Source organism: Charadrius vociferus, unplaced genomic scaffold (assembly GCF_000708025.1).
Source record: "Charadrius vociferus isolate BGI_N301 unplaced genomic scaffold, ASM70802v2 scaffold820, whole genome shotgun sequence".
Taxonomy (NCBI): Eukaryota; Metazoa; Chordata; class Aves; order Charadriiformes; family Charadriidae; genus Charadrius; species Charadrius vociferus.
Genome location: NW_009646233.1, coordinates 163221 through 187389, shown reverse-complemented (window position 1 = coordinate 187389; position 24169 = coordinate 163221). Strand labels below are relative to the sequence as shown.

At 38.9% G+C, this 24169-nt stretch overlaps 1 protein-coding gene across 1 annotated transcript in view; it reads left to right on the top strand.

Moving 5' to 3' along the window:
• LOC104283250 (5'-nucleotidase domain-containing protein 1-like) overlaps positions 1-24169 on the top strand; it is a gene marked incomplete at its 5' end in the record, with an annotated part of 49942 nt that overhangs the window by 1457 nt on the left and 24316 nt on the right. The window contains one exon of the mRNA XM_009881441.1: positions 4410-4507. Within this exon, the coding sequence (XP_009879743.1) occupies positions 4410-4507 (98 nt within the window). The remainder of the gene's footprint in view (positions 1-4409; positions 4508-24169) is intronic.

Below are 24169 nucleotides of genomic sequence, written 5' to 3'. Positions count from 1 at the left end.
CTCTTTCCACATAAGTGTAGGATGTTCTACAGTGTTTATTACAAGCATATTTTCCAGTGACTCATGCAATGTGGCTTCCAAGACATCTTCTGGAGAACTGAGTGCTCTACTGTCCATTAGACCTTACTGAAGTACTTTTTTCCTGAAAATAATTCTAAACTTTTTATTGCTTTTGTTTGTTCCATGCCTCTTATATCAGACAATTAGACACTCTGCTGCTTTTTGCGATACTGGAATACAGTCTGGGTTCACACCTATTATCTCTGCTTTTAACTTTAATTTGACCAGGCTAAGGGCATTTTATTCTTGACACCAACGCTTATGAATTACGTCTATGCAGTTCTTTAGTAATTTCTTTCTTTTTTTTTTCCATTAATGAGATTTGTGCTGAGATGTTCAGAACTGTATAGTATTACATCAAAAAAAAACCCTAAGGATAAAGATGAAAAGCAGAGATGTGTGTGAAGTTTTAACCTCTTACTCTTAGTATCCTTACCTTGTAACTGTTAACTTTTTTGCACTTTATTTAAGAAGTACTTCTTTGGCTAAGAAGTTATTGTACATAAAATCAGCGCTGGGAAATTCATGCTAAGTGTATAATTTACCATTTCAAGAGCAAGCTATCCCACTTGTGTTCATCTGCCCAAGTTGTCCTTACCTGAAAGACATTTTGGTAAGGAAAGAGGAATTCTAAGAGAAAATTTTGTTTCAAAATGAGAACCATTTCTCAGCCAGACCACACACATATTGCTGGGGTAAGGCATGTAAACCTACAGAAGCAAGTGCAAGTTCATTCACACAAGTAGCAACACCATGGTGTGACATTTCAGGTTTATCTACCATGAAAGCACGTCAGGTTAACTGAATGTTTAGGCATTGGCAGGAGCACACCGAAAGAAGAGTCAATCATCCTGTAGTCACTGAAGCCAAGTGTCATTTCACCTTTTGTATTGGGTTTGCATGGCAAGGTTTTGGTAGCGGGGTGGGGCTACAAGGGTGGCTTCTGTGAGAAGCTGCTAGAAGCGTCCCCTGTGTCCGATAGAGCCAATGCAGCTGTCTCCAAGATGGACCCGCTGCTGACCAAGGCCGAGCCAATCACCATTGGTGCTAGTGCTTCTGCGATAATATATTTAAGAACGAGGAAAAATGTGGTGCACAACAGCAGCAGACAGAGAGAGGAGTGAGAATACGTGAGAGCAACCACTCTGCAGACACCAGGGGCAGTGAAGAAGGAGGGGAGGAGGTGATCCAGGCACCAGAGTAGAGATTCCCCTGTAGCCTGTGGTGAAGACCACAGTGAGGCAGGTTGTCCCCCTGCAGACCATGGAGGTTAATAGTATCCACCTGCAGCTCATGGAGGACCCCATACCAGAACAGGTGGATGCCCAAAGAAGGCTGTGAACCAGTGAAAAGCCCATGCTGAAGCAGGTTCCTGGTAGGACCTGTGGCCCCATGGAGAGATGAGCCCATGCTGGAGCAGGTCTGCTGGCAGGACTTGTGACCCTGTGGGGGACCCATGCTGGAGCAGTCTATTCCTGAAGTACTGCACCCTGTGGATGGACCCATGCTGGAGCAGTTCATGAAGAACTGCAGCCCGTGGGAAGGACTCATATTGGAGAAGTTTGTGGAGGACTGTCTCCTGTGGGAGGGATCCCATGCTGCAACAGGGGAAGAGTGTGAGGAGGAAGGAGCAGCAGAGACAACGTGTGATGAACTGACCACAACCCACATTTCCTGTTCCCCTGCCCGGCTTGGGGTGAGGAGGTGGAGAATTCGGGCGTAAAATTAAGCCCAAGAAGAAGGGAGGGGTAGGGGGAAGGTGTTTTAAGATTTAGTTTTTATTTTCTCATTATCCTCCTCTGATTTGGTTGGTAATAGATTGAAGTAATTTCCCCAAGTTGAGTCTGTTTTACCCATGACAGTAATTCCTGAGTGATATCTCTGCCCTTATCTCAACCCACGAGCCTTTCATTATATTTTCTCTTCCCTGTCCAGCTGAGGAGAAGTGATAGAGCAGCTCAGTGGGTGCCTGGTGTCCAGCCAAGGTCAACCCACCACACCTTTTCATGAATGTTAGCCATGTAAAAGCTAGGAATTTTTGGAAACTGGTCATTTTGATTCCCTCTGTGGTTAGTGGAGGGAAAACACTGGGCATCATCCTTGGCAATTCAGTACCATAGAAATCTGTCTGAGATAAGTGGGATGAATTGCCTTCTAAAAATGTGGATGTTTCTCCATTGTCTCTGTCTGTGGTGTAGACCACTAGCTGTGAATTCAGTGTGTAATTTTTAGATGGCTAAAGTTATGTGAGATACATCCTACCCTTTGTCTTGGCCATTTACTGTAGCCACAGGCCACAATGCCAAGCACCAGCAGTAACTGGAACAGATTTTATCATGTATAATTTTACGTAGTAATGTAACACAAGGTACAGGCTCTCATAAAATCAGTAGCTTTGTACATGAGATTTATTATGATTCAAAAAAGGCCATAGATAACACCCCTCAACACAAAACACAGGGGTTTTCTTCAACAAATCCATAAAAATTTAACCAAATCTTGTGAAATCTGTTCATTCAGTTTCAAATTTTTCACACAAAGCATTTGGCACTGTTCCCACAAGTCTTCTTAGTGCTCCTGAAGTGTTGGCTTTATTTTGAAAGTTCAAGCTTAACTTAACTGCAGAAGCATTATTTGCACCGTATTTGAAAAGTTTACCTCCATTGATACTTTTCACCTAAGGACAGAGAGGTGTGCCTGTTTGCTCAGCTTCTGGAATCTTATACACAAAAGCTAATTTTTAAAGCACACCATTGTCATATTCGGTACCGGTTCTTTTAAAATGGTAGAAGTTTACATGTGGTCACAAGTGGAGGAAAATAGACAAAGCTAAGATTTCATTAGAGGAAGGAAATTTAAAGACATTCTACTTTAAGGGTGGAATGTCATTTAGAGCACAAAATAAAAGCTTGAAGGTAAGGTCATGGGGAGAGCAGCTAGTTTTTTAGTTAAGATATCTCAATTTCATGGGAAATTGTAGACTACTTGAAAATGACGTGGTTAGCTAGTTTTCTTCCAGTAAACTTCTCCTGTTGATAATATTTTAGTGCTTCTACCCATGCTGGGCTTGCCGTCTGGGATTTCTTTGTTCCGTAGAAGACTATCCATCATTTTTCAGATGTTATAGGCAATACAGTCACCTAAGCAATGAAATATTTCTACTAAAATAAAATACATGTCACAGATAGGGAACATTTACATTTTCTGGTAATAAAAACTAACCACTTTTTAAGCAGCATTTGTCTAATTCTATATTTTAGTAATTTTAAAACTTGTAGGTAGGCATTATTGTTATTTTGTCTTGCTATATTTTCCAGCTTAATAGGAGAAGTCAGGTCTAATAGATTCCTCGAAGTGAAGACCCTTGCTAGAGTAGGAATAACTGGAACCTTCAGAAATAGTCCATCTCATGGCAGGACAGGTGGTATGAATGTTTCCCTAGGTTGCCTGGTTTTCCTATTGGCTTTGTAATACTACTGACTTGCATGCTGGTCTCTAAAAATACCTAAATATAAATAATTTGCACTGCCATACCATGCTCAAACGTTCAGTCCCATTTAAATTGTTGGGATTTCCACAGTTCAGATATTAATCTGTGTTTTCATGGACCTCTTGATCTTTGAAAAATCTGAATTTAGTGGTGTGATTCAGCTGGCAGGTTAAAACTTGCACTTGGTAGGTGTTTAATTTGTGAGCCATGTGTCTAACCTCCCTGTAACGAGCGGGGATTTCGTTAGAGCAGCCAGTGGAGTCTGAAGAAAGAGTTCAGCTAACAAAATGGCATTTCAACTTTAGAGTATGTGAAATCACCCTTTAGACTTCCTTGGCTGTGTTAATTACTTCTCTGTTGACTACAATGGCAGCTTAGACACCTATTAGGCCTGTGCATACATACAGTATGGATACCAACAATATAAGCACCTGTATTTCGATGTCTTCAGTTGCTTCCTACCCCATCGCCTGACTTCATATATTCTGCTTTATAAAGAAAATTCCTCATTTGCACCTTTCTATACTTGCCTGTGCCTATGTTGTGGCCTGAGATTAAAATGTATCATCTGTTACATGTTCTCCTGAGATTTAAAAACTCCCTGGGCCAAAGATCTTTTTACAAATAATGAATGATCCTGAAGGTACAGCACTGTGGGTTCTCAGCCAGCTGTCTTCTCACTTTTGACAACCTCAGGAAGAGAAGGGCAGTAGTGACGCTGGACAAGCGTCAGGAAAAAAATTGACAGAAGAAAGTGCCTTAAAGAAGTGTTCTGATGTTTTCTTAAGTTCTAAAGGGTACTTAGTGGCATCCTAGCTAATTCATCAGTTTAAATAACTCAATTTCTTTTACTTTCTAGGAATGATTTTGAAGAGTATTTTGACGTTGTGATCACAAATGCTTTGAAACCTGGTTTCTTCTCACACACCCCGAACCAAAGACCTTTCCGAACTCTTGGTAAGTTGCAGTCGTGACTCCCATCTCATCTGACTGGATGACATATTTTGAAAATCTAGCACAAGGGGAAAGCTGGACTCTACACAAAACCCTTCCAAAGATATTAGTAAAAAATTATCTTAAGACTGAGGAGCACTGAGAATTAAGAATTACAGTGCTGAGGACAATGAAAAGACAAAGCTGTGGCAGTAATTAAAAATGGCATTGAGGATCAGATATTGCATCATTAATGAAAAAGTAAGAATCCTTTTCTTTATTGTGATGACAAGTTCATACACAGAAAATTAAATTTAATTCTGGGAAAAAAATAGCAGAAATATTTGAAGAATTTAAAGGAAATTCAAAGAACAGTACAAATAAAAATGCAAGGCTGAAGGAAACTATTTATGATGGAAGTCTGACAGAATTAAATATGTGTACTTTGGCTAAATAATGACAGAGTAGGCAAAAAGGAAGTGCCCCTTTACTCACTTAATTTAATTAAAACAATCTGAAATGTTTGGCAATGTTGTCCATTAGGTAATTAAGGTTGCAACACAAGAGGTTTATAAGAACAGTGTTCATTGAACTACAAATAACAATAGTAACACGGCTGAAGACAGTTAATTTTTCCATATTTTGGCAAATACCCTTATGATTAAGTGCTACCTGAAAATTAATCTTATATCCAAAACAGTCAGCATATATTGAACTATATTTTAGCATTTTATGACAGGAAAGTCAGCCATTCCAGCCCAAAAGATATTTTGCCTGTGGAACTTTTACAGTAAAACTAAAATGAGCAGCGGAAATATATTATTGAAACTGCATTTTAACGTTTCTCCATTTTATGTAGGAAAAATAAGTGAGAAATATCTTAAATGTGATTTTTAAAGGATTAGTTCAAATAGGAAACTGCCAAGCTGACAATCTGAGAAAAAATAAGCTCAGAAGGGAAATTGAAACTGTTTGTATGAAATGGGGTCAGGGAAGCAAAAACATAAAGGATGCTTGTTCAGTTCTGCAAGCATTTTATTTAGTTTCATATAATGTAAATTGAAAATAAAATGTAATTCACTTTGGATATTTTTTAAACAATCAGATTAGCCTGACTTCCTAAGGAAATCCTGCTGTGTCCCTCTGTCAGTAATCCAGCCAGCAACTTTTGAACCTGTGGGCCAGTTCCAGTAAATTTAATAGACAGCCAGAAAGCTCCAATATATTTCAACAAGGGATAATTTTTGTGCAAAACAGGGCAGAACAGAGGCAAAAGACTTGAAATTACTGTCTCCATTGAGACATACTGTGTAGCATTGTCTTAATCACATTAGATTGTAAGAACCAATTTTCATGAAGCTGTTTTTTTAGCTCATGCGTTCAAACAGGAACAGCATCCCCTGGAGTCCTCCTACTGACCTACTGGTTTTCATTCACTTTATATTTTGGCGTTGCAAAGAGGCTCGAGTGAGGGTTGATCACTCATTACATTAATACCTTATTAATACAGAATAAAATGTAGTTTATGTTCTGGTGACCTCACTATCTAAATAGATAAGGGACGCAAATGTAACTAAAGCAATCATCAGCTAAATAATTTGCTGAAACTACTAGCCTGTGAGTGGATTTTTAAAAATATATTTGTATTGGATTGACAGTAACTTGCTTCTTGTGAAAGACCAACCAGAACATTCAAAGCAAAGACTTATACATGCAGGAGAGGTTTTTAGAGACATGTTTTGAAGTCGTGAAGAGCTTGTTTAAGAGTATGTGAAGTTTAAACCATCAAAATAGGAACAATAATATGAGAAAATGTCTGAAATAATAATGTATTTTTATAATGTATCTTTTGCTGCCCTCCCTCTGTGTTCCTCACAACAAACATATAGCTTCAGGGGAGGCACTGATGGTTTCACCCAGTCACTGCGGTTATCAAGGGACACAGTTCATTTCTGGAACGGCATACGGTGGAGTTTCTAATACATTGCAGGGGATGGGGGTGTCCAGTTTCCAGGTGTTTTTTAAGGCTTTCTTTCATATCAGAACCACTGAAAATTCAACATTTCAGTTTCCAGTTTCTGTCTCCATTTTACCACTATAGATTTCAGCCAGAAGAGTTTAGCCACTGTGCTTCAGACCCTCTCTTCTCTGAGAGCACTGGACATAATATATCAAAGACACAAAATTTGGTTTTGCTTTGAGATAGGAAAAAAAAAATAGAGGTGGACATCATAGTAAATATTTTCTTAAAGCACAAAGAGTGAACTTTTGTTACTATAATTTAGGGAAAAAAGCTCCAGTAAGTGAAACAAAAGCTTGTTCTGTGAAGAATTTTGTTGCAGAAAATGAACTGAAGTAACTGCTTATCAATCCTATCCATTTCTTCAGGGCTGCATTTCATCCATGGGTCTGAATTACAATAAATTTCTAATAATACCGTACTCCCTTCTATTCCCAGGGAATTGTGTTATAAATAGACTTAAGGCACAAAATACGGAATGTGTTCTTAATTTCAAACACCACAAGTGTTGCATTGTGTACCAGAGCTAAATTTTATTTATATATAACAGGTCTTTTGCTGCAGATTTACTAAGGGAAAGGTTTCGAAGTTTACTAAAGCGAAAGATAAATTCTTTTCAGTGAATAATTTCAAAAAGGCGACTGTATTCAGTAAACATTTGAAGAAGGATGAGAAACAGGACAAGATGACAAGGAAGGCATTGTCTAGAAATGTGATATCAGATAACTGCTCTGCAGAAATGCTTTTTCGGTAGAGCAGTAATTTTAAAACTAATCTGTTTAGAAACTATGAACAATTATTTTAATTGTGCGATTAAAAATGCATCGCTGCTTCGTTTGAGTCTCAAGACATTCATCATGTAAAGCAACCAAAACACTGAGATCTTAAAAGATTTGTGTGACTGCATTTTACTGAACTGGGGCACTGGAAAGCAAAATAATTAATTACTTATTTGCATAATTTTCTTTTGAAGTACCATTCTGTTAAATGGAGAAGTGGTTTGTATGTATCTTTCCAGGTTTCAGAACAGCTACATTTATTTTTACCTGGCAAAACAGTTTTTATAGTTAGGGGTAGCTTATGTAGCAAAGCACATAGTTTATGAGAAAAGTGCTATACAAAAAAAAAGTTTACTCTCATAATACAAATACCCCATAGTTTCCTTGTTATTCACAAGTTTACATTTTCTTTTACACGGGGAAATCCTTTAAATGGTCTTGAAAGTACTAATAGTATCTTGAGCTATTGGATCTAAGGATCAGGTCAAAAATGTTTGTGTAAATCCTATGTTGAGAATGTAGGGTTTTCTTTGCTTTCAACAGCTACATCCAGCTTAAAATAATATATCATTCTGTGAAGGACTTGAAGGAATACAAATAGCAAATACAGTTGTGAGTCATCAGATAGTCTGCAGTACACCAAGATTCCTGTAGCATTTGGCAACAGAGCTTTCCCTTTATCGCATCATTCGTTAATGTCTGTCAAATTAGTAGCCTGACTGCCAGTTCTGATCATTGTTGAATATATTTTTTAGAATGAAAAATTAAAACAGAAATGCTAAAGATAACCCTAAATTGCCTGAAAGCCTTCTCTAAGTCTGTGTGCACAGGGAATTCGCACTTGGCCCTCAATTAGACTTTTATATCTTTTATTTCCAGCTCAGGAACAGTTACTGTATTTTTGATCTGGTTTTGTTTTTGTTTTTTTTTTTTATAAACTGAAAATGTGTCTGAATGTTCAGTGTCTGAATATACAATGCATATCTAAGAGTGTACGTATATTTTAATATATATGCACACATATATGTACAGGCCAAAACCAATTGTGTGTGTGGAGTGGCAGTGGATGCCATATTGCTGTGAGATCGTGTGCTCTTGTCCAGTGCCCAGAGAAACAACCCTGCTCTCCTTCTCCTGTCGGGAATCTCAGGTTTTCAAAGCCCACTTTCAATTGCACTTCCAGGCTCTCTGCCTTATTCTTGCAGTTGGATTTCTGTCCAGCTTACAGTGCCTCTGCTACATGATATAGCCCCCAGTTTAGGAAACTCTTTCAGTCCTCCAATTTTTTACAGTTCTCTAGGAACTGCCATTTTAACAATACACGGCAGAAGCTTTTTTCTTCCTCCAGTCATTCCTCACTAGCCTTCTAAAAATGCAGGAAAATGCTGTAAACTGAAAGGACCAATTAAAGAAGAAAATAAGGGGACAGGATATAAAATGACATAGTTCTAGGCTGAAGACTGTCTTTGATTATTAGGGGCTGCAAGACTTCAGAAGAAGGAGGTGATCTCATATCTGCTATTTAAGTTTTCTTCTTCCATCTTCCGTGACATCTGGGCTTGAGTATTGCCAGAGATGGGATACAGAGCTGGGTGGAGAATCAGGGCTGATCCTATATAACTATTTTTATGCATTTGTATTCTAAGACCTTTTAGGCCTAATGAGTAGGGTCAGGAAGGGAGTGCCTTAATTTTCCTGGAAGTTAAATTTGTAAGCCATATAACTTCTTTTTAGGTCATTCCTTTTGTTTGAGACTTCTGACTTTACTGCCAGAAGAATACCAAAATGCTACCCAGTAAATATTTTAAAGACCTTTAGTAAAACTGTAGAATATCCGTAAAAAATGTGGAAATTTTGAAGCAGATGATATTCACCATTACAGGGGAATATATTACTTAAATAGTCTTGCATTGTTCACTTATTTGAAGAACATAAATGTCATTTCTAGAAAATTCTGATTAAATTTGCAACTGAAACATGTTGAATTGAGTCTACAACGTAGCTCAGTTGCTATAATTGCTATGTAATACGTATCTCAGTTGCTACCTCTACAGTGAAGGCCACTTTGATAAGAATAAAACTTTTTTTTTTTTCCTTTTAAATCAGCCTGTGAGGTTAAAACTCCAAAGAGCTTGTCTTGTCTTTTTGCCTATGTTAGTTGTTCCACTCATTTCTTCTTACCAGCCTTGTCTTGCTTTAGGTCATCAGATCTTCCTATTTAAAGGTAGATTCAAATTTGAATTATTTTTAGATTTAGCCTTTAACTCATGACAGATATGACAGCACAATCATTCGTGTTTTTATGCAGAGACTTGATATTTGGCAGAGCTCACTGTCCCAACAGGAACTTGGTCTTTTGCTGCACCTGTGAATCCTTACCCAAATGTATGGATTTGCAAAGTTTGCAAAGACTGTCATATTTTCCACAGATTTGGCCTGTACTTAACTCCTCCAGCCACAAGTCATTGCTGGGATTAAATAAGACTTTTTCTTCCATCATTTGACGTGGATCCCTGGTACACCTTTATCACTGAACATGGAGCCTTGGATGCCCACTCTTTCACCCACGAGGAGCAGAGGAGATGGGGGAAGGAAAATCTAGCATAAATGCAGAGGTGTGCAAGGGCATGTGTGTGAGGCACAGATAAATCAGAGTGTTTGGGGAGCCAGGTGGTGGGAAGGGAGAGCGTGGAAGGAGGCAGAGTAAGAGCAGAGCAGCACATGTAAACACACAGAGGAGAGAGATTTCACTCTGTGGTGGGGTTTTCTGAATTTCACATCTTTGGTTTTTGACTTCTACCATTGCCTCCAAGGAGGACTTTTGAAATAAGTCTTGTGTGTCAGATAGCTTAAACTGGTTTACCCACGTACTACGTGAACTGGCGCTCCCAGCTTGCCCTCCGGTCGCAGCAGGGGACGGGGCACTGCCCTCCGGGAGGCTCTCTGTGCTCAGGAAGCATTTTGGGGGGAAGCCCACAAAGGGCCTCTTTTCCCACTTCTCAGAAGACACGAGCAGATTAACAACAGGAGACCTGTGTAATCTATGCCCCCAGTGACTCAGGGTGTTCCTTTATTTAATGCAACAGTGCTCACTACCACTCTTCTGGAGATGGTACCTCTTCATATCAGCCTGTCTGGAAATATTCTATAACATGAGGCCACATAATAATGCATATTTGCTGCTAGCTTGTGACAGAGTGGCATATAAAGGTTGCACTGGCTGAAGACTGCATTATTCAGGAGGAATAAAGTCCATAACTGTTTCCCATATGTCTTCTAAAATGATTGCCTTTATAGTGTTATAGCATCTCACAGAGCCACATAGTCTGTGAAAGCAATGCAGTTCTTTTCAAGGAAATGTTGTTTAGCAATTCTTTCTAGTGTATTGGCACTGGTTTTCATGTATTTTCTGGCTATTTATGAAAGAAAAAGAAGGGTTATAAATAATAAATAATCACATTTTATACTCTAATTTTCAAAACCAGACTGTTTTGTACGTCATGAGATCATGATGTTAAGATCAAGAGTCGCCTAACTCTTTAATATCAGAAACAGGTTCTCTATGTAGCTGGCAATAGGAGGTCCACTGTTTTAAGGGATAAGTATCTGGTTCTATACCTAAGCCACCAATGAGAAATAATTCCCTACTCTTATCTCAGTTAGAGTTTTTCATTTTATCCATCGTTTCTGGAGAAAGAGGAGTTTCTTTTTAAGAAACTAATTGGCATGCATGATGATATAGAAGGATCTTCATATTCAGTAACAGAACCTGACCATTTTTATTTTTTATTGTGAAAACCCATAAGGATCATGGAAGTGCCTTACAAAGACGATTCTGTCACCCTCTTTGGCAGCACGGTCAATGCCTGGTTCCACTTTCTGAAAAGCAGTCTAGGGTAGGCCAGTAGGGCTGACAGTGGGGGACACATACAAACAACTTTAATCTCATGTAACAGGGTTTGTTTTCATACAGATATTCATCATCCACCAAAGAAGCTTAGAGGGTGTTTCCAAAAATCTACAACGTCAGGCTCCTTGGCTGACTGTTTCACCTCCCATCCTTTGTTTAAATGATCTCAGTCTAAAACTATTCCACTTCATGTACTGCGTTTGCACAGATATCAACCATTCAACAGATTTTTTTTCTGACAGTGTAAACAGCTGTCTCAGGCATTAGTGGTTTCCCAATATTATTTATGTAGACAAACATTTAAAAAATCAGCGTATGTTACCTTGCAATCAAAGGGATTTACCAGTTAATCTTTTTAAAGTTTGCTAGATAATACCTGTGTATACTTTGAAATCAACAGTTTGGGAATCATTTGAGAGCAGAGGTGATCATTTCCTATCGTGTCATCAACGTTTGTAATTAAGCCATGGGATAGGTAAGATGGCAGACTGTAGTTAAGGACCTCTTTTCTAACAGTTAAATTTTATTTCATGTTTGATAAACATAGTATTAGTTGACAATAACAGTCTGGATTTTGTTTTTAACATGTTCAGCACGGTGGTCTATGTGAAAGCATTTAAAACAGATACAAAAAGCAAAATAAAGTTGGGCCAGCACATACCTTCATCCTTTTGCAGAGTAGACTGTTAAACTCACAGACAGACATGATACATTTTTAACAGATGATAGTAAAATGTTGGCATAAAGCTTCGTTTTTTTCCGATAGTTTTCAAAGTCCTTGGCTACCCTGTTTGATCAGTAATGCAATTTCAACCATATTCGAGTATGGCCTAGAATTCTCAGAGATACTATAGCCTCTACGGGGTGGAGAGGAAAAAACAGGTCTGTCACTGCCAAGTCAGAGAAAAGCTGCAGTGTAAACTTACCCCTGATTAAATATCAGAGCATCCATCCAGGAAAGCCTGGCCACAAATGACCCAGATACTGGAAGAGCATCCATGAGACTTTGCACCCTATTATTTAGTGAATCTAACTGCAAGACACAAATTCATAGGAAGACAGGCCCCATTATTGCCCTGTGGTTCATAAACAACTCCTTGTTTATTAGGAAAAAAAAAAAATAGAAAAAATTTAAATAGTCTTTGAAGTATGGCACTTCAAACTCTTTGTTTCTGAGTATTGAGATATGAATGCTGAACTGTGGATGCATTCTCCAATGCCCATCCTTCTTTTAAAGAAAAAATTAAAGTAAATGTGTTGAGCCAAGTCCTTTATATCTCTGCATAGCGTTCAAAGTACCTCAGAGGATAAAAGGAATAAGAAGTTATTCATCCAAAAATCAAAACAGTGAAAAAGTGCAACGTGCTTCTGCATAAAGACAGCAGGGGTTGCTTCAGCTGATTACCTTTGATATTAAATACTGTGTTTGGCACAAAGCTGATAGAAAGTTAGTTCAAAGAAAGCTAAAGCTGCTGCTTTCAGAAGAATGATACCAACAATATTCCCTTTGTTAAAACTGGAAAACATGTTTAGCATAATTGCCAAGTTCTCCAAAACCAGAAGTCTTTGTGTATGGAAAGTGTATTTTCATTTTCAAAAGGAATTACAGTAACTAACACTAGTGCAAAATCCTAGTTATTGATTATATTACATTATATTCAAGGCCTGGATAAAACTGAAACCCCAATTCTTTAAGGTATTGTGCAAGCACGTGATAAGGGTCACTTTCTGTCTTCAAGGAGCCCACAGACAGACCAGATAAGCAAATGGTAGAAAACAAAAGTGCTGGCATTTCTGTTAGAGCCAAGGAACCAAGAGATTGAATGACTTACCCATAACTGTATCTGTGACAGATCTGCATATTTAACTAAGATTTCTAATGTCCTAATCCAGAGCAGTGAAGAACTGTAAACTAAGTTGGCATAAGGACTCCATGAGAGCCTTAAATATGAAAATCTTTTTAGCCCTTTTCAAAGATTTACCATAATGGGGAAATTAAGAAAATGTAATTGTGATTAATTCTGCCGGATTTACTTTTCATGATTCAGTGATATATCATTTATAAGTTCAAGGAACTGGACCTACGAACTTGATGGGTTCTATACTGAAATTATTCAAATTAGTCAATAATTATTCAATAATTATTTCAAATTTTTGAAAGCAATAAGCTAGAGTAATTGTTTGTTTTGGAAGACAGTTCCGTACAAATGATATCTTAAAATTGGTTTTGGCAATCAGGTCATGTTTGTGTTTAATTTTAGTAGAAGAAACTTTCTTCATAGAGAAGTATGTCACATGCCTTCTTAATATGGGGAATTATTTTAGGTTTTCCAAGTCTGTGTACTTAGAAAAAGTTTATCAACTAACCTATTTCTGTGAAATAGGTCACAAAATCTGTAACTCATGATGATGCTTTAAATATGGTTGCCGAAGAGGTGACATCAGGATTTAAAAGTAACAGTTTTAACAACAAAATTTAGTAACTATATAAACTGCAGATAAAGCAAGTTAAATATAGAAGCTATATATAATTGCATTTAAACGTGTACACTATGTGACTGGGAGGTCATTAAAAGTCAAGATCTATAGAAAATCCTCAGCCATAGTTTTATAATCGCCTTCTGGGGTTGCTATTTTATTTTCTTTTGTTTCAGGCTATTAGCAGAGAATGGAACCATGATACAGTCTGATTTGGATTGTACCTGCAGTACCAGAGAGATAAGGCATGAAAGCTCCCACATTGAGGAAGCCCAATTAATCAAAAAAATGCAGCTTTTTTTTACAGCAGAATAAGCCGCTAAGGGTCTGTACACCCCATCCTCTCTCTGTAGTGAGTCCCCACAGAACGTGAATTGCCATATCCTAGTCTATGTTTTCAAAACCAAAGCCAAAATACCTAAATGACCAGTTTGTATTCCAGACAAAACTGTGTTCAGCAAACAGACTTGTCTGGCTTGAGGGAATTCTCCTCCAACATATGAAAAGATTATTAAGAGGAGATGATTTTTTCCTCCGTGGTCTCTGAGAAAACACAGCCAAATGCGATGCAAGATTTAGAAGCAAAGCAGTCAGCACTCAACATAGATCACGTTTATAGTGTGATAATACTCTAACAATGTGTGATCCTGAAAAAGGCTTGGGATTTATGGAAGATTTCACACTGAACGTGAAGACCCAATTCTACGAAAGCAAATGCACATCTTCCATACATGAGCAAGACTTAGAACGCTATCTCTCGGTGAAGCATTAGTAGGACCCATTCTGAAATACTACCTTCCGTTCTCATGTTTATAGAAATATTCAGCATAGAAATGTGGAAAGTTTGAAAGGGTTGGCTAAGCAGTTGCGTCTGAGGGACGTGTAAGTTCACTTAATTTAATTTCTTGAAAAGAATATTAAGATGCAGTCTTAGTGATCAAGTAGTTTGTGGCTCCTTTCAATTGGATACATGGGAGCTCAGACTGGTATAACATAATACCTGAAGAATGTCTAGCAATTATTTATACTGATAATTTAATATCCAGAATTCTAGACTAGACTTTTTTTTTTTTTTAATATTGCTTCTGGCTTCATGAAATATTTCTTTTCACCTTCATTCTATTTCCCGGCACACATAAGAGTGCCTGTCCATGACTGGAAGCGAATAACTAAATTGGAAATATCAAAAGACTGAAAGGAGCACGAGGGAAACAAACCACGCGCAAGTCAGCAACTGTTTTGGCATTAAGAGAATGCATATTTCCTTTCGATATGTTTTGTGCATTTTTAATATAAGATGGTTAAACAGATAGATACATTTTATTTTGTCCATGGAATAATAAAGGTCCCACTGGAAAGCTTATTAACTCATGCAGATCATTACTAGACTCTACTGCTGTTTAGAAGTGGGATGTTACACCCTTGGTAGCGTAGTTCAAAACCTGGCTTCTCTTCTTGCCAAACCTGTATCAGAGAAATGGATAGTTTTCAGAAGCTGATTTTTTACAATGAGTTGCAAGCCTCTGCCTTAAACAAAAATTGACTCTCAACTACATTGTAAGGGTGATGCCGTATGTCAAAAATCACGGAGGTCTATTTTGAAATAAGTAAGTACCAGGAATGGATACAGAAACCACAGTGTATAGAAACTGCTCTGGCTGTCTGTCATTTGGTACAACTGGACTAAGGTGCTGGAGGACCTTAGGACATCTCAAAAGTCTTTAGGCAACAGTATATTAGCAACCGAATAGAACCAGGCTGCCTGCTGAGTAGAAAGCTGTGATCTGTGCAGGTCTGTTCCCATGCCTGCAGCAGCCAAGGTCTGGCTGCCTGCAGGATGGATCAAAACCAGTTCATAAACTTTACCACTCCACTAAGATGCACTGCAAACCTGTGTGAATTAGGTTGGTGGACATTTAGTTTAAACTTCACATTGTAGTTCTTAAACAGCTGACAAAATCCACAAGGAATTTCTGGAAGAAACAAAGATTACCTATGTTATGGGGGAACTTATCAGTATGACTTTGCAGGGAAAAATCATTCTTTGCATAGGTCACATGTGTAAGCGATATGTGATAGAAATTGGGTGTTTTATTCATCTTCTCTGTTTAATTGCTTTCGTCTGTTGGATTCAAAAATAAGTAGATTATTAGACAGAGAATTTCATAAAGAATTACCTTGTGATCTGATTTTTAATTAATCTGCAAATTGGGATTGAGGCAATTTGTAGTAGAGCAAAAATAGAGTTGTGTATGGTACATTCCTGGCAGAACGAGGGCTGGCAACCCCTGCAGAAAGCTTCCCTTCAGCATAGTTTCCATGAATTTATATTGCTGGTTTTCATTAAGAAGCTTTAGAGGTCTGTTGTGTGTTCTTCCAAAATGGCAAGCTTTTATTAAGGTTAGTCTGTAGAATTGTTTTTCGCAGAAAGCACATGTTATTTTTGTACCGCAGGCATCAGATCTGCTATTGGATGCAAGTAGTGAAAGGACCTGGTTAGGAAGCCCTAGAAATGAGCTGAGAACACGAGGAGGAATCATGACCAAAGCCGGGGCTGAGATCAGGTTCGCTTTGATAAGATAGTGAATCTCTGCCTCATTTTCCCAGTTTCTACATACCTAATATTTATGAAGCACCTGGGAGAACTGCAAAGCCGTAAGTGTCAGAGGAGAGCTGCAACAAATTGCAGGTGTGGATTTATTGTGCACGGGGGAACTCAGGTGGGCAGAGAGTTACCTAGTTCGGGAGCAGCTCTGCCTCTCTCCAATCCAATACAGGGGAATAAAAGGTCAGAGAACACAAAATTGGACATTTCTTGGCTGGCAAGCAATTGTCGGACACCGCATTGTTTAGATGAGTCGCATCTAAGTCCTCTGCAGCTGATGTTCAGAAGGGAATTAATTCTTGCAAGCTGAAAGCTCAAGAAAAGATAAAAGTGATGTACCAGCTTCTTCCTCGCTCTCTTTGTTCTTTAATCTTGCTTTATTATTCATGTAGGACTCCAGATATCTTAAACTTCAATATGTGTGTTGTATGTTTTTTCTAGGTAGAGTTAGCGACCCCAGGACTTTTTCTCTTCATTAGTAAACACGTTCATTCTAACCTGATTCTTATCTGCTGTGAAACCACTTTATATATTATTACTGTCCACAGATCCCAGGTGTCTCTGTGATACTGCCAGACTAAGGCTGAGCCTTCCAAGATGATTTTTTTTTTCTGGAATAATAGTAGCAAGAGATTTTATCTGACATTCCTGCATATGGAAATCTGGCACAATGCTCTTGGTTCTGAGAAACAAGGTAAAGTGCATTTTCATGTAGACACTAAGTGGTTTGCAAACCACACGAAATGCACAGATAAGGAATTGGAAAAGTATTATAGGAAGTGTCACGGGGATAATTTTTACTTCTTCAAAAAACTCATTACTACAAATCTTGCATGTCGGTCTTCCCATCAAAGTGTAACTAAATATACTTTGCTAGAAAAGAATAGTTTCCATTTTTCCTTGCCATCTCCAGCCCGGTTACATTGCTTTGACATTTACATTGACTGTTTCACACATCAAAACTTTTCCTCTCTGTTAGAACATTAATTTCCTAACGCTTTTCATTTTGTTTATTAAATACAAAGTTCTACTATATTTCAACAGATTTAAGAGGAACTGGGTTTCTTGATCTTTTTCATTCTGGTGTTTCCTGACACACCTGGCCCCATAGCAGACCTTAAAAAACATCCAAAGTCTCTGGTGGTTTTTCTAACACTTTCACGTTCTTTGTCCCTCCTTTGAATTCATCCATAATGGTGGTCCACGGGGCCATGAAATTGTCCCCAGACCTCAAGACTGGACTTGCTGTCACCTCTCTGTCTTCTGTCACAGGAACATGCCTTATCCTTCCTTTCTGCTCCCCATCTGCCACAGGTCGTCCCAACAGAGAGCTTGGTGGGCACACCCTACATAGACAGGAGCTGCAAAGGGGCAAAAGAGGCACAGAGCAATGGGAGAGAAGATGAAAATATTTCTCAGTTTCTCTGGCCCTCAAGAGAAGTTTTCCCACAGTCCCTCATCTCCACATTCATGGCCTGAGCAACATCACAGCACAGTTACTTGTTCTTTTATCCAGTCTGCATAAATCCAGTTCTGCTTCCTGCGTCTTCATCTCACTTTCCCCTTCTGAGCCACATAAATGGCTATTGTTGCCACTGTACGGAAATACTTCATGAACCTCAATATATTTACACTCATAAGGCATCTGATACGTGGGGGCTTCTATTTACTTAGGAAGTGCCTGATGTCAAGTAGGAAGTCTGTGGCAGAACTGATGACCCCCAGTCCCAAAAGCCAGACTAATCCAGACCAAACCATGGGTGCAGCATCCTCCCCCTGTGCAGCCGACCACGATCTCCCAAACACTGGCTGCATTAGGATGCTTCTCCCGTGCTGCGCCCCAAGGACGAGCACCCATCCCAAGGACGTCCTCGGGCACGGCTGCCCACACCTCTCGGTCAAGGCACGCGCTCAAGGAGCCACCTGCGGCTTGGCCATCCGGCTCCCCTGCTGGCCCACGCTCCAGCACACCCACAGTCTGGGGAGGTTTCCTCATGTACATTCTCTTTTTTCTCCTGTTTCGCTGTAACTTGGTGTAGTGCCACCTAATTACTCACCAGCGCAACTCCAAACAATTTTCTTTCTTTTGAAGGTTTTCTGTTATGGACCCTAATGCGTGTATTTCTCATGGCAAGGGGGCACGCTGCACAACCCCAATTTTTTTAAGGGTTTTTTGATTTTTTCCAAAAGGGATAGTAATAGTATAAAATGCAGCAGAGAATATAGTAAAAGAATCTAAAGCATCCTTACTGTAATAAAATTGCAAAATCCCCATTGGGATTCATTGATGATACAGAGATATCTCTCCAAGAGGAGATTCTCTGAACCTAAATCAGTGTTAGGTCCTGAACTCTCTTTTGGTGCTTCTTGAACATTTTCTTAAGCAAAGGGAAACAAAATATAAGGCAGAAAATATATCAAGAAAAAAAAAAGTCTCTTTGCTACTGAATAAGAACGCCCACTGTGATTGTTTTGATGTTTGATTCTTTTTTGGTATGCTTGATATTCTTTCACATCTATGATTTTAAACTATTAGTGGTGGTTTCTACATTTTCTGTTAGAAAATAGCCCTCAACACTTTAATGCCATTATATTCTGATTATGATCAAAGATTTTTTCTTTTATTAGTACTTGAAGTGCTAAGTATGATTTAAAGCTAAGTATTATTTAAAACATATAAAAATAGTCACAATTTAGTATATATATGAAGCAATGCCAAGGTAGTCTCTTCCCTGACAGCCATATTCAAATAGTTTTAATATTGCAGTGATTTTTTAGGGTATAATGTGATGTTTCTCTTCTAACATGTGATAAAACAAGTCATGGCTCAACAGGAGCCAGAACCCCTCTCTCAGTATTCTCAGGTGGTAGCTTTTGTTTCCGTAAAAAATTGATTATTCTAAGGCATTCAGTTTAGTTTAGAAATATTGGGAATGAGCATACTTACCAATATATAAATAGCAGGATACCTGTGAAACACTGAGAGAATACGCTGTTTTCAAGTTCTTGCTCTTTTTTTTTTTTTTTTTCTTTTGAGAACTTTCTCCTTTTCAGAGAGGAAACAAAAATTTTGAGCTTTTTAACCTCCACAGAGCAGCGGGGAGATGCCTGGGCTCCAGTGGCCAGGCCCCTGCGCTCTCCCAGCTCAGCAGCAGCACTGCGCCAAAGAAACTGTTGTGGATTGAGGTGGGGTTCTTCTTTTTTTAATTACGGAGTCAGAGGTTTTAATAACCTCTGTCTGCAGCTACAGAATGCTCATACAGTTATTAACAGGCAGAAGGGTGGATTTATTTAATTTTTTTTTAATTGCTAAATTTCATTTTTTTACCTGTGGAATCTTGAATCTTAAGGTATTCTTTAAAGGTAGATGTAAAGCTGCCCCCTTCAGAGGCAGCTGATATTTGGAGAGCTGGAACTTCAGACGGAATTCGTCAATAAAATTAAAGTAGGGATTTGAAGTAGTGTAATAAGTTAGGAAAAAATAATGGAGCTTTCTTATAAATCACAACTCAACTTGGCTGTATAAATAGTTTTCATATAAAAGTTAATGAAAATGTCTATTGTGTATTCCAGGAAAATGAATATGTGCAATAACTGTGCGTGCTCCTGTCTATTTCGCAATTATTATGCCCTTTGAAATAACATATTTTAGGGAAATGGAAAAATAAAAAGCAAAGGCCCCTTGCAGCAGGGTCCGTATATTGCTTTATGGAGATACGTTTCTTCAGAACCAAATTGTCTGTTCTGGTTTACATATATATTTTATACCTGAAGTATTAAGATACAGGGGAAAAAAAAATCCTAGTCTTTCTGTAACTGAGGATTAAAGAACTTTTGTTCTTCTTTTTTTGTTCTTTTTTTCTTTTAATGCCTGTGGCCAAAGTAAATGATGGCAGGAAGTTTTTCCCCACCGCACTGCAGTGTCAGTTTTCAGTGGGGATGAGTAGGGTCCAAAACCAAATTGCCATATGCCTTATTTCAGTAGGTATTACTAGAGAGACTTAGATGGTTAGAATAAATTGAAAGATTACAGTCTGCACAATGCAAAGAAGATGCTTTGTGTGTCTCAATTTTATTTTAATTATGAAAACTGAGACATTTTTCTGAAGTGACAGTTTAGGTCAGAACTGACTGGTGGCCCTCATCTCATCTTCTGTGTTTCCCTCCAACTTCTGCTTCCATCCACTCTTCATATTTTTGTACAGCAGTGAAGCACACCCTAGGATGAAAGGTTATAGACAGTTGCTTGAACTGAAGTGCATATTCCTGAAATTCTTATTTCACTTTTTTCCTCAATTACCATATCTCTCCTAACTTACTTGAATTCAAAATGTTTTCTGGAAAATCCTGTCTCTCTCCATAATTATATAGGGATCTGTAGGATGCCTATGGTATTAATATTGATAGGGTTATTTGGGGACATTTGTGTGGATATTGGGAGTTTCTCATCTATAAGGCTCTGGAGCCTTCTTACGAAACTAATGACGTCCAAAATAAAACTGTTCTGGGGAGGGTATTTATTTCTCTTTTTGTGATTTTGTATTTCTGCGAGATCTCAAATAGATAAATAAATAAATAAACCCACAAAACAACCTTACAAAGTGTGTGCAAGGAAGAAATGAAATTCTGTATTTATATCTCCCTTACCCTTCCAAAATTGAAGTTCTCCGATTTATAAATATGATTAAATAAAATTATGGAAAAAACTTCACTAAATCTGTGCATAAACCACATTTAAAAATGGACTTGCAGATGAGTCATTTTCCAAAAGTGATTTTCCTTTTCCAAGGAAAAAAGGCCTTGCTCATATTTCATCATATCAATGTTTTAAATAGAAACACGTTGTTCATTAGCCAGACTGTTCTGGGAAGGTACAGAGTTAATGCTTTGACAGATTTGAAACAAATTATTAATTCTGTAGTGAGCTGTTATTTTCAGTTCCTGTAACACAGTAATCAAAACTTCCTAAAGAAACTTGTTGATTTTTCTAAAGGAAATACTGATTTTCTTACAAACAAACAAAACTTCAGCCTTGTCTTTACATAGCCTGTTGCTTGGCATAATTAAGCGGTAAGGCAGATTTTAATAAAAACTGAAAAGGTTTTAGTAAAACTAAAAATGTAGAACTTTGGGTTTGTTGTGTTTGTTTTGTGATTTTTTTTTCTTTTTTTAATTTATTTCTCTTCTCTGAGAAGTCTGTGGTTACATCCCCAGGGCAATTTGAAAAGATACTATCTTATACTTTGGTCTTATCAGGCCTTTTAAATTAACGAAAGAACAGAAGTCCATTGTGAGAAAAGGAATTGCTAGTAATTGGCTAAGTTACACTTATGAATTATTAGGAAGTAGTTTATTTTTTTCACAGGATGGTATCTGTATTTTTCTCTCAGCTTTATCGATGGTGTACTTTCAGAGTATTGCCAGCTTTTAGTAATACTGTGATTTAGTCCTTCATATGCATGAGCACATATGTATTGGGATTGCTAAGCATAAGACAGATATATCACTGCCTATGTAAAATTAAAATTAATGTTCTGGTTTTCAAAACTGAATTTTTACTTTGATTAGATCAGCCTTTGTCTCACCAACCGTAAGCCACCCCAAAGAAGGCAGAATGTTGCAGGGGCAGGAAGGGGAGCTGATCTTCAGCCTTTTTGTGAAAAAAAAAAAAAAAAGAAAGAAAAAAAAATCAGGTTGGACAGTCAAAAATGGAGATGGACAAAATCACTGGTCACTTTGGGAAGCTTAACCTTTTCTTTCAGCACATCATGCTAAGGGAATAATTTGTTTCTTATTACTTCCCTGCAGTCACCCGGTCAGGCAGGAGACTGGCAAGCGCTGGTGCACGTCAGGCAGATGGATTTCACAGCTGCTTCCAGGGCACAGAAGTAATCCAGGGATGGCAAAACACACAGTAATACCTGCATGAACCCTGGAAACCACCCAGGAAAGGTAGTTGGCCTATACATAGGAATTTGGGGTACTACCCTACAGAAGGGTGCCCACAGGGTATGAAGTTTTGCACCCAGCAAGCTTCTCGGTACCTACTTTCTTCATGGAGAGCATGCCCACAGGGGAGCTCTGCAGCTTGCATCATCCCATCTCATTACCTTTACAACTGGAAGAAGCTACCAGAAGGATTTTACTTATGCAGATCCCTTTGTCTCAACTGTAAAATGATGTGGTTTCCTGCCCTGAGTCCCCTTCTGGAAAAGAGAGTTTGTGTTTCTCAAGTGAGCTCGAAATGCCATCGAGAATCAGACTGTGCTTGCAAGCCAGGCTGGAACATAACCCAGCGTTCATATTAATGCCCTCGGGGCCTGAAATTACATTATTTTAAATTGCAGAGAGGCATATCAGCATGATAGTTGTGGATCATAAAACATACTTGTTTTACAATAGCCCCCTGAGGCGGTAACCAGGGCTTCAGTGTGCCGAACACGCATACCCATCTGCGCTGAGCACCCGCACACCGTGAGAGCCTACGAGAACCTCCCATCGGGAGGGACAGACGAGAGCAGGTACCGGCAAGAGCAGCGACAGAGTCACCGCGTGCTTTTATTCCACAGCACAGTTCAAGGGAACAAAAGATACCAGTAACCCTAATAGCCGGTCTAACTAGGTTTGTATGGAAACGAGCAAAAGGCAAGTGTCAGGAGAAAGCTGGGCAGGCTGAAGAAGGGGCTGGTGGGGAGCTGCACACACACCGCATTTGCACCTAGCGCATCTTCGGCTGGCACGGCCTCTGGGCACCTGGAGTTGCTTTCTTACCCTCCTCTCTGCCCATTCAATTAGGTGCGAGGTGTCCTCGGGCTCTCGGATGAGTCACTCGCCGGTCCTCACCCCGGTGGGTAACCAGCACTGGCCGTAGGGCTCCCAACCGGACGAGCAGCGCAGCATGGTGGCCTCAGGGGTGGGAAGCTGATGAAAGTTGTCTTCAGTGTAGTTGTGGCTGAGTATTGGTGAATAACTGTCGAAGTATTAATTCGCCCTCAGCTCTTAGCTTCTCTCTTAACTTTGGGCTTGCCAAACGAGAGCCTGGTCCCACGAGCTGGGGTTTAACAGCGTAAACACCAGCCAGGTTAGGGATAGAGCTCCAGGTTCAGCCCCTGGGCTGAACGTGCAATGCAGACACCACCTGAGCTCTGCATGTGTTTAGGTTTCCATCTGGGCAGGTGTACCCCATGAAGGGATAGCAAAGCAGACGGCAGTAAGCAAGCGTGTGCGGAGCAGCTCTGTGCCAGAGTAAATTACCATCAGTTGTCATTTAAATAGGAATAAGCTTCACTGATTACTTTTTGCATATTCATTCGGAATGAAACCAGATGTTCCTCAGCCCATGTTATAAACCTGCAACACACTTTTAAAGGCAGGCAAGAAAATTCTCGCAAGAAAATTCTCGCAAGAAAAAGGATATTGAGTCTTGTTAGTGAATTGGTTTATCTGGAAAACCATAGCTGCTAATGGTGATGGGAGTACGTTTCTGAATCAGAAAACATTTCCCAAGCTGTTAGACACACCAATGCGCAAATTGCCATTCCAGCAATATTAATATTGCCCCAGCATGAGTCAAGCTTTTGTTGTTGTTTTTAAAAAGGAACAGTAACTTCCCCTCAGGAAAACTGCTCTGAATCACTGTTGAGGTTTGGGTGAGTGTTTTAATAGAATTTCTGGATTTAATTATTTTAGTTTTACTTGCTTGCTACCTTTACATTTCTTGTTGTGGCACGTTTTCAGTCTACAGCCAGGAATCCAGGTTGCAGTGATATATTAGACTTCAGAAGGAAACAAGTTGCTCCATCTAAATCATCTGAGAAATTCTTTTTGGTTATCCAGTCTGTTTGAAATTGTCAGGACATCTCCTTTTCCTCCCAGCTTATAAGACCCTGAAGCA